General features: G+C 38.8%; 2 protein-coding genes across 2 annotated transcripts; both read right to left on the bottom strand.

The window, feature by feature from the left end:
- Positions 1-4,497: 4,497 nt before the first annotated feature.
- Positions 4,498-6,657, bottom strand: LOC113704839 (uncharacterized). Its single transcript, XM_027226712.1, has 3 exons — positions 6,058-6,657; positions 5,309-5,958; positions 4,498-5,206 (listed from the first exon to the last, which is right to left on the bottom strand). The coding sequence occupies exons 1-3, from the start codon at positions 6,655-6,657 to the stop codon at positions 4,498-4,500; spliced, it is 1,959 nt and encodes a 652-aa protein (XP_027082513.1).
- Positions 6,654-9,483, bottom strand: LOC140012801 (uncharacterized). The gene is made up of 5 exons (XM_072061113.1): positions 9,108-9,483; positions 8,016-8,933; positions 7,581-7,934; positions 7,291-7,327; positions 6,654-7,161 (listed from the first exon to the last, which is right to left on the bottom strand). Exons 1-5 carry the CDS (start codon positions 9,481-9,483, stop codon positions 6,654-6,656), a joined length of 2,193 nt encoding a protein of 730 aa, XP_071917214.1.
- Between the last annotated feature and the right edge of the window lie 2,242 nt (positions 9,484-11,725).

Here is an 11,725-nt window from a genome sequence, read left to right as displayed (position 1 = left end):
CTGCTTACTGGTCTGAATCACCAAGATGATGTTGCTAGTTCGATGAACTGATAAAGAAGACATCTGTGGCTTTTTCTTTGAAAAAATGAATGGATGATTCAAACATATTCCTAGTCTTTCTTTACAAGAATTGTATGTTTTGAAAGGTAGTCAATTGGCTCAATTCTGCTTGAACATCTTTATGCTTCCATACTATGCTTGGATCTTATGCTTCCACAATATACGTTATACAATAAGAGTATTTAGTCCATGCTTATTATTGTCCCATAATGTAGAAACTTTCAGTCAACGCTTAATTTACAAATCTATTCCTCTTCTCCGAGAAAAAATGGATCTCCATAATTCCATTTCTGGTTGATACTAAAATCAATCTCCATAAGTATATGAAATTGCAGAACTGCCTGAAACTTGATTTCATCTCAGATTAGTGAGGAGTAATTTTCTATACTTGTCACTTTAACGAAGCTAGTTAACGAAGCTAGTGTTAGAGCTGTTTGACCAATTCTTTGTGTAATTGGAAAACAAATATGCCAATTTTGAAACTAAAAAACCAAGTCAACCTTTCAAGGATTTTAATAAATTGTGATAGGCAGACTCAACCAATTCTTGGTCCAATCTTTAAGTCAAGTCAGCATATGAACCTTGTTCGAGATAAATTTCATGCATTCTTCTATCATTCTCTTCACAAGTTAATCTTAAAGCTCAACACAACTCTTAACTGAAAACAAAGGAAAAAATTCAAATGCTGACTGATCAAGGAATAAAAAAAGCAAACGACTTCATTTAATATCAGAGGGCATGATATCATATGAATCATCACCTACACAGTCACTTCGTATGTTTATAAAGACTAGGAGATGTTCACCGTGCGGTAGGAGATGTTCACCGTGCTTGCGCACGGTGGTACCGTGTAAATATGCCCAGATTGAAGGGACAGTGAACATGTATTTCAGAAGCAGAGAAATTATTTACTTCGGTTGAAAGGTTTTTTGGATTCCTAGCATGGTTATAGAAATGTCTAAGAAGCCATGTGTTGTGCGTAATTTTTTCAGCAGGAGAATTTTTCATTTGTTAAGTATAAGGTGGCAAAGAAAAAGAAGCTGCAGAGAATGGAATAATATATAAGCGAAAAGAATCCTTATAGTAAACGCTTGAAAAAAAGAAACATGATGCAGGGAAGCTGCTATTTTTGATTAATCTAAATTGATTCATTCTTCATGATGGAGTAAACATGGAAACTGTGATACCATGAGAACTGCTTTTCTACACCATATCTGTCAAAGATTAAAACAGTGTAGGTGTAGCTTGATTCAGGAAGGAAAGCTAAAATTTCACCTAGTTCAAGTTGGTGCTCAGCAGCAAAAATGTCCCAGTTATCTATAAACTGCCTTCCATGCATGGTAACAGTTATTATTTTATTTCCAGTCCTCAGAGTAACAGAAGGTGTTTTGTCACCAGGTAAGCAGTGAAGCGTAAATCTGGGAATTTTCTGGTGGCACACTCAACATCGTTAACATTGCTGCAGAATAATCAGGGGAAGATGCATTTAAAAGTAAAAAAAAAAAACTTACAAATTTATGTCGAGTGTTCCTTGTAACAATCTGATAGAAACACGCTCCTTCAATTAAGTTATTTACAAAATCTGGTTTCATTGATGATAAAACTCGCTGTCGTACAATTCTTAGCTTTCTATTTACTGCGAAGAAGATTATATACATATGAGGCAAGCAAGCAGAATCTTCTGAAAAAAAATGAATAATGAGTAAAATCAGACAAAAAATAGCAAGGCTAACTTTCTGATCCAAAGGACGGCTTTAGATGTAGAATATTAGGTAATGGATCTGTCCATGGCATGCGTGCTTGCTGACGGTCCTCTGAGAAATGAATCACATAAAAAACTAAACTTCCAGAATGACGGAGCAAGAAAGAATCACTCTGCCTGAGGATGTTGCTGCGACAGAATTCCTGCTATCCATCTCCAAACCACTGTCTGTTGAGTTTAATGATCCATGTTTTGTAGCCCTCACGCAGAGTAATTTGATTGCACTGGTGCTTAATGAGGATTGCTTGGAACTGAGGAGGAAATATCTAAAATTTGCAGAGAAATTCTAGCATTATGAAAGCTGAGATAAGACGTATTTGCAATAACGACAGCCAATACAGACAGTAAGGATATACCTGGTCAGGCACGTTCAATCTGAAAAAGAAGCAGCATGAATGAAATGTGGTATTTCTTGCTGGCGAATTGGATGAGGCAACAGTCTCGGGGGACTGCATTATTTTTTATTCTTAGCTAAAAGTGAAATGCAATTTCTGCCTCTTTACTCTATGTTGCAGTAGTTGTTTTGCTGTTTGGGTATATATAGGAGAAGCACGCAAGACCGAATAAGTTTGTTGTGATGGTGTCGGGTGAACAGTGAGATGAAATTAAGTGATTGAGTTAATACTTGAAGGCGTCCTATTGGTTATAGAGAAAGCATGCTTAAAATTCTTGGGACTCATTAACTATTTAATGACAACGGTTCAACCATTACTGGTCATTGGAAAACGAAACATGTAAAAATCACAACATGCACACTAATGGTGCTTTCATTCTTTTGGAGAGGACAGATGAGGTAAGTTGGAATAAGATTGTGATATAACAAAAATGCAAGGAGAGTTTTGCTAATTGTAAAGTAATAGAAGTATTGAGTTATGCTGGAAATATAGACGAAGGCAATTGCTGCATTGAATAGCAGATCAATGCGAAACTATACTTGTAGACACGCCACAACAGAAGACATTACGAAGAAGCTAACAATTGAAACACTCAATACTGCAAAACGATAATCGTTAACAACTAATGGATATAGTCATTCTGAGGTTGGCAGAGCGACAAAATTACTGTCTAGGCCAATACAAAGCATGAACCGATGCAAAATGAGTGACAAAATCAGATTTCATAAACCTATTAGTAACCATTCACTATGAGGCATTTGGAAAAGAAGAGTTTGAGTTACACCATGGATAGGCGCTTTAATTGAACTTAGATTTTTTGAGTGCATTGGCCTCGACAGTACGCAGGTCAGTTTCCTGAGTATCATCAGATTCACTGAATCTCTGAATGAGAGAAGTTTTAGCTCTCGATGAGGAGCATTCGGCGGACATCTTTGCTGGAGGAGAGTCTATGTTGGAATACTCTTTATAGTGCTGCATTGTATAGCGGCGTTTTCCATCTGCCAGTGGGGTCTGGACAGGCTTGATGTGAGTTATAAATATTTTTGATTTGAGCTCTTGATGTAGCTTCTCCAATGGAACCTCTATATTCTGCAGAATGATCAAAAAGACCAAACATTGGGCACGGCTAAATTGTATCCATATTGTTGCTAGATATGATAGAAAGCTGACCTGATTAAAGTGTTCCATTACTTCAACAGCTGTAAATGACAAAAGTTGTTCAGCTAAGTCACCAAAGAGCGTAGCTGTAATGGTTCCAGTGGCATCAGTTAAGTCAACATCAAGTCGACATCTGTTTGGGGAAGTTTCCAAATCAGTGATAGATATAAATAAGTCTCGAAAGATGCATTTGGAAATGGAAGTAATAAGCTGCACCACGTAAAAGACCTTGGTTGTGCTTTATATTTTTTCTTGCAAGTATTACACATAAAGGTAACTCCATGATCAGCAGTTGTCGAGCGAAAGCATTTTTCACAACCCATATACCAGAATTTTTGAAAGATATTCTCAAACGAGAACAACGCTTTCACCCAAACAGCCTGAAAAGTAAGAGCCAAATGAGTAAAACAGTTGTTCAGTTGCACTGGTATCAGCAAATTGTTTGACAGAAACGAATTCATTACCCTTTGGCTCGACATGATATTTATTATATCGGTGATCTTCTGATCCGCTTGGAAAGAGATATCAGGGTTGTACCGGTTATATGTCTCTTGGTTAACAATATCTATAAGCATTCTGTAATTTCTCATTGCCCTGCAATAAGCAACATTATGAGCAAGAAGCCAAGCTAACTGATAAAGCTGCAACAAGCAAATCCGTAAAAAATAGACAGACTAACCAACTCTTATAAACTTCAATCCTTGGGCTCATGACAGGAATATTTGTGTTAAATATAATCCCTTCAACTTTTGATCCCTTCAAAAGAAACACATAAATGGTATTTATGTCAATGACACAGTTAAACAAATAAGTGAAGAGGCCACATTAGCCGATAAAGGAAAACACAATTAATACCTCTGAATCAATGAAAATGAATTTTTGTTTCTTTGTTGGCGTGCTTCTTGCTGAAGTCACCTGCTGCTTCTCTTGGACAACAATCTTTGATGTCCATTTATGCATTCCAAATGGAACATCTTTGATAGGTATGACATTATCCATCTTAGAATGGATAGCAAAGGAAAAAGTAAGGATAAGCATTAATAAAAGAGTAAAGGTATAAATAGACGGAAACAAACTAAGCTTAAATTAATTATCAAAGATAGTTCATTGAAGCATGCACAATCAGCCAGACAATTCTAAAATTTCAGTAAAGACAACATTTCTTGTCTTGCAATCCAGTTTCACGTCATCAAAAGTTCCAGGTAGTATTAGAACTTTCACTGCAGCAGCAGACTTGGCTCTTGACAGGGCAACGTATAACTGGCCATGCAAAAAGACTGGTTCTCGTAAGTAGATACCGACATAGTCCAAGGTTTGACCCTGAGCTTTGTTGATTGTCATTGCAAAACACAGACGAACTGGAAACTGTGTTCTTATGAAAGGGATACCATTTTTTTCAGTATCTGATGTCTGCAATGGGATCTTTGGTATGAAAATTGTTTTCCCTCTGTGCTGACCAAAGGCAATTTCGGCGCAAATAGTGTGTTGCAGCAGCTGTCGACAAATAAGTCTCGTACCATTACACAGGCCTTCAAGCGGATTTAAATTTCTAAGTAGAATCAGCGGACAGTTCTCCTTTAGCAGAAGCTTATGTGGAGGCAAGCCCTTTGGATTCTGAGAATTTAAAAAATCTTTGTAATCACTCTGATGTCGCTGATCCAAAGTTCTATCTGAGCTAGTGTAAATATGAAGCTGTCCAGGGAATCTGTTGATCAGCACCCCATTGAGATCGTCAACAGAAGCATTTTTAGGGGTCAAAATGCATCTATTGATCAATTTGTAAGGATCATTCCAGCAGGCGTTCAAATCTGGAAAAACACAGAGTAGCAACCTGACAGAGAAAGATCATTTGAACAATATGACTAAACAAGCAGCTAGAGCACCAATACGGAAAAAAAATATAAGAAGCAGGAGAATGTAAAACAGAAGTAACCTATTCAGAGACGTTTCTACGTTAACAAATGGAACCACGATATTGCTTGGAAGACATATCTGGTTGTCCTTATCCATAGGATCCAATCCTTCACCAACTCTCAGTAAGAATTGAGAGAAAGAAGGGTCTGAGAAAGCTCGCATGTTTTCCGTCAATCTCAACCATAGCATTTTAGACCATAGTGCCAAACTAACAAGACTGGAGCCAACTAACTGGTCCCTGGTGGCTCCTTGAATAACAGGCAAAGTCTGTCGATAATCACCACCAAATACAACGACTTTACCTCCGAAAGGCTCATCGGATTCCATTATATCTCTAAGCAATTCATCAAAAGCTTCAATGGTCTCTTTTCTTGCCATTGAAGCTTCGTCCCAAAGAACCAGTTTATATTCAGCAATTAACTTGCCAGTGCTAGACTGCTTACTTAGTTGGCAAATCCTATTTCTTGAACAATCCAATGGAATTTTGAACCTGGAATGTGCCGTTCTTCCACTAGGTAGAATGGAAGCTGCAACGCCGGAAGTCGCAACAGCAATCGCAATATATCCCTGTGATCTCAAGGTAGCGAGGAGAGAACGATACAAGAATGTTTTACCGGTCTCTCCGGGGCCATCGACAAAGTATGCCCTCCCCTCTGAAGAGAAAACTGACTGGAGGATCAAATCATATGCATGCCTCTACTCTGCATTCAACTTTGAAGCTATAAGTAAATCTTCCGGCGTAACTTCGATATTCCTTTCATTGTCAACCTTTTTTGTTAGGCGGTCTTGGCAGTTAAGGCTAAAACAATTTGAATGTAAATGATAATCAGTAATGTGTCGGCCCATCTGCTCAAGCGTCTTATTAATATCCAGCAATACTTTTCTTCTGATTTCATCAGAACAATACTCATGAGAGGGATGAGATCGCTGAAAATCTCTAGACATCTCAGCTTCAAATTTTTCCCAATGAAAGCGTGGATTGGCTGGAGAACAACACAACAAAAGAGTGGCAAAGAGAAACCTGAGGGACGAAGGCATTTGAAAGCCAGCCGCTTCTTCAAGTGTATCCTCTATGTACGAATCAGAATTTAACAAGCCAAACTTTAACGCTGCCTCTCTAAATGAGCTCATCTTTTGGCCATCAACAGCTAATAAATCATCAAAAGACGTAGGACAACAAACATGCGATAATAGCAATCCTAGATAATATCTATCACCTTCACTCGGGCTAACGGTAACCAATCTGCCAATAACTTTTCTTCTGCTCCTCTCGGACCATGCTCTCTTTGCTGGCGCCCAGACAAAATACTGAGGAAAATCTCGATATAGGCACTTTAAGTCCTGAGCTTTTTTATTGGTCTTGTTCATTTCAAAAATTCTGTTAACATAGTCTTTGACAAATCTATTTGGCTCAAAAGGTTTAAAAGATCAGCATTTCTATCAAAAGAGACGTATTGCTGATCAGAAAGGTGCACCTGAAGAGTGTAAACAGCAGGAGTCATTTCATTTAAGCGGAAGCCATAGATACGCCATAAAGCCTCTGGAGATGAAACCCATCTACCCTGCTGGAATTCTCGAATTTCATCAACATCATCAGAGGTATTCTGAGCTATAATGTGAAAGTTAACAAGATCATGCCCCTTGAATATATATTTGTAGAGATACTTAACTAATTTGATTGTGGAGCAGATCTCCACATTCATGTGACAGTCAAATAAAGCAAGAAGATATGGATTATAGGGTACAACCCATCTATTATCCAAATCATAACGCCTCACCTTAACCCATTTGCCATCATTTCGTCGACGATAAGAAGGATAACAATCTTCAGCATGTGACGTTTGTTGGCAGAATTCTTTCGGATAATGATTTCTACACAGACCATCTCTTATACAAGGGCTGTGAGCATTCATTTTTTTCACAAGGGCCGTGGATCATATGTTTGACCACAAGGGAATGCAAGTGAGGAAATTTAGCGGAGTCTGGCAATTCAGCACATACGATCCTATCATAAGCTTCAGGATTGAGTGGCTTAAATCTGTGTTTTAAAATCAGCAGCATATGAGCATGTGGATAACCCCTTTTTGAAATTCAATGACATAAACACAAGCCGCAACGTCCCCAAATATTTTTTTTGTTCAAGATTTCAGCTTTTAACAACTCAAACTTTGCTCTGAATACTCGAGAAAGTAAATCGGGTCGATCATGCGCCTTTTCTTTATACATCAGATTGTCCTGAATTTCTCTCCACATTGGATTGCATGTCATAGTTAAAAAGATGTCAGGCTTACCATATCTCTGTACCAAAGACATTGCATCGAGGTACTGACGTCTCATATCTCTTGGACAACCAATAAAAGAGGCAGGCAAAAGAACTCTCCGGCCAACTTTGGAACCCGATGTTTCACCAGCTGAAACACTATCCATTATACCTTTTAATGCCTCTGTTCGGATTTCATTATGTTTCTTTCTGTGGAAAGCAAGTCTTGATGTTTCTATCTTGACATAGATATCAACAGAGTACTGTTGCAGCAGTCTCAGTGCATGCAACAGCATGCTATCATCATTCGGCCGCATCTGTAGTTTATAGCAGTAGTATTCCCTTGCAGTGACATTGCTTTTCTGCCCCTTGCCACGCTTAGCAGCTAAAGCATGTAAAAGATATGATATGAGGCATTAGCAACGAGAAGCAGAAAAGATAAGAAGCTAAATAGAAGAAAACCTACCTCTTTCTTCCGAGTCAATCAACTGCGAAGCATTGGCAAGAGATACCGGGTCAACAATGGTTTGGTCTTCACAGGCACGAGAGCTGCGTTTTTTGCTGTGCTCTTGAACCCGCTGGATACCAGGATGCCATCCACATTCCCCGCGAGGAAACAACAAAGGATACTGCAGAGAGTCATAGCAAGAGTAAAAATGCTTGATCTTATGGCTTGTATCTGAGTGACTATAGACCTGAATATGAGCGGAAGCATTTGTGGATTCATCACCATCTCCAGTCCATATTGCTGCAACCTGTGAAGCGGTTGGGAGATTATATACACGCTGATCCAGACTCACATTGCAGTTGAGAACGATCCTGTGATCATCAAGATTCGGCACGCTGCGTAGATCTTTAAAGAACTTGGCATAAGGGTTGTCTGCAAGGATACGCAGAAGCAGCCTGAGAGTAGTTTCTCTTAACTTAGGAGATCCATCAACTCTTCTGGCAAGCTCTTCATCGGTATCAAAGAAGTATAACTGAATACCAGAAGCCTTAGCATCGCGCGCCTGTAATCCTTCGAGAAAATGATAGACCTGGCCTTGGACGCGAAATGTATAAAGGCCATTTTTGTTCTTAGTTAATTCCTTATCATACTTTGCACCCAATAATGTAAAAGCAACGTTATTGTTGTAAGTGCGAGCATTTCTCCTAAAGTGTTCACACTCCTCATCCTCTCCAGTAAACAAGTGGCGAAGGTCATAAGGCATTGACGAGCTAACAAGGCTAACTCCTCCTCCGGAACAGCAGAAGTTAGGAGGCTCCATATGGCATCGCTGAGCTCCACAATACTGACAGGGCGGAGCATAAGGCAGGGGCAAAACTTTTTCTGCAATCTTATCCAGCCGAGAAAGACTTCTTTTGGTAACCCTTTTATGTTTACCTTGCAGAAAAGCGAAGCTCCAAAAATTAGTGGTAGCAGAAACAAAGGACAAGAAAGTAAAAAGAAGCAGGCCACAAAAGAGTACCTAGAGCACGACCGACAATGAGGAACTTGACAAGACCAAAGGAGCCATAACTTAAATGGCAGCGGAACAAAATAAAGAAGCAGACATACCTGTATTAGCAGCTTGCGTTGGAACAGCAAGCAATCCATAGAGAGATGAAATAGCTATTTCAGAAGCGTTTGACGTACTGGATACAGAATCAGCCAAAGATGCTAGTCCATGAGCATCTATAGCAACTCTGTCTTGCTCGACAAAGTGACTTTGTCTAGGAGCTGGACATTGGTTGGCCGAAGCATCAGAACAGACGACTGTTCCTACGGCCGTAGAAGTTGTTTGCTGAACACCAGTTCCGCGCCTTCTCTTTAAGAGGCGAGTTGCAGATCCAGGAACAGGAGGAGGAAGGGTTACATTTTTTTTTCGTGCAGCATTAGCTTCCCTGCGGCACTGCAAGAGATCTTCCTTTTTTTCTTGTGGGCATTTCGGCATAGCGCTTGCGACGCTTGGCATTTCTATCCATTAAGCTAGCACCACCGAAGTAAAGAATTCATGTATTCCCAGATAGAAGGCATCCAGCAGCCATAAAACAGTAGAACACCGACAAGGCAGGGACTACATGTTTTACTTTCAAACCACACAACGGCCGTAGCAGACAAGCCATGCAATCGACTCGATAAAAATAATAGCAGCAAGAAAGAAACAGGAAATGGAAGAAGAAGAAAGCAAGAAAACTGGGAAAGGGAAAACAGAAGTGGGTAAAAAATTCAACAAAAGATGGAATGAGCATGAAGGCTAACCAGCAACAAAAAGATTGGATGATGACGAAGATTAAGCAACAAAGTTCACACAGTGGAGGAGCAGAGAGTACCTGTAACCGTAGGAGTTGGAACGCACAACTTGCATGCAAGAAACAAAAGAAACGGAGTTAACGTAAATGACACATGCACTGAGCTAAACAATAGCAGTTCATGTATAAAGAAATAACAAAAAATAGTTAAACGAACAAGGACACATGCAATGAGGAAAAAATAGGTAAACAAATACAGATAAGAGGAATAGCAGCAGCTTTAAAACACCAGCATGGAAAAGCAAACACGGTACTAAGTTATTGCTAAAAAAATGGAATAGGTGACGTGTGCAATTGGCATATGCAGTTTTGGAACTGAACAGCATGGAAAAGCAAGTACGGAGCTAACAAAGTCAACGCACACAACATAACCAGGCTAGCCATAGGCAAACGTAAACCATCTAAGCAGCAGTCACCATGGAAAAGCAGTATAGAGACAGGAACTAAGCCCAACCAAAGGAAAAACGCTAATCAGTTAACAAGCGAAACTGAGCGCAGATTGATAGAAGCACAGCCTAATTAAGCATAGAAACTGGATAGGCAGGAAGTAAGAAACATTTTTAAAAAAAGAAGCGTAAAGTAGAAACAGAACGAGGACCTCTTCCAGCTAGTGGAAGCAAAGAGTATATTGATGGCAAGAGTAAGAGCGCAAAAGATGCAACAGAACTAGCGAAGGCCGAGGAACTAGTGCAAAATAAGACGGAGAAGAGGAACACAGGGCCAGACGTCTGCATGAAAAAGTACTAAAAAAGCTAGTCTCCACCCCCGTTCATGAAAAGCCGAGCCGAAAAGGTCCATGAAAAGGCGTAAACAGTGAGCGGGTGTTTCAAATCCGAGGAACCAGTAAGAAGTGTATTTTAATAGGAAGCTAATGATCACTTTTCCAATTTTAACAGCTCAATAAAAAGCACGATGCTTAGCAAAGTTGTTATAATAATGTATAGCCGTACTGCATAGCTGCTGTGTATACTCGAAAGTTATTTATTATTGTTTGACAGCGATATGTTACGGTTCTAAGGTCCTATTATCCGCTTTTAATAGAAAGCTAATCATTACAATCCCAATTCTAACAGCTCAATATAAAAAGCACACTGCTTAGCAAAGATGCTATAATTAGTGTTGGGTTCCAAGGACAAAAGACAGAACAAAAAGAAAAAGGGAAAAAAACAGACGTTGGGTTCTTCCAAGAAAAAGTAAGAAGAACAAAAAAAAAAGAGGTATAATTAGTGTTGGGTTCCAAGGACAAAAAAGACGTTTGATGGAGGACGACAGCAACTTTCAGAACAAAAAAAAAAACAAAGAACAAAGAAAAAGGAACAAAAACAAAGACGTTGGGTTCTCTCAAGAAAGAGGACAAAAGAAAGAAGAAAGAAGAACGCAAAAAAAAAAAAAGATTTCTAGCTCAGGCCACTTTGACAACCCGCACGTGAGCAAGACATGGAGGATGACCATGTTTTGACATCCTCTTCCCGGTTTATATACATTCTTTAAAAAAAGCAAGACATGCCAACAACGGCAACTAGGGCCCCGTTTGGGATTGCGGTGCTTTTGGTTAAAAAAAAGTACTTTTATGTTCTAAAAATACTTTTAAAGTGTTTGGTAAACATTATCTCATAAAGCTGGAAGCAGAGCTTTTGGTATTAAAAACAGTTTTAGTAAAATCTAAAATTTTGTACTTTTAGAGTAGCTTTTGTGATTTAAAAATAAAACATCAAATTTAATTATTTTATCCTATATTATGAACTAAATAAATAGACAAACACTTATAAAATTTTTAAATTTCACATTATTCAATACAATAAGTATTTATTGAATTCTGTCTCCAAACAATATATTTAAAAGCATTTAAACAGTTGATAAGTGCTTTTATTAAAAGTTCTATTG

Source organism: Coffea arabica, chromosome 8e (assembly GCF_036785885.1).
Source record: "Coffea arabica cultivar ET-39 chromosome 8e, Coffea Arabica ET-39 HiFi, whole genome shotgun sequence".
Classification (NCBI taxonomy): Eukaryota; Viridiplantae; Streptophyta; class Magnoliopsida; order Gentianales; family Rubiaceae; genus Coffea; species Coffea arabica.
Note: the sequence above shows the minus strand (reverse complement) of the source record. Positions and strands in the feature narration are given on the sequence as shown.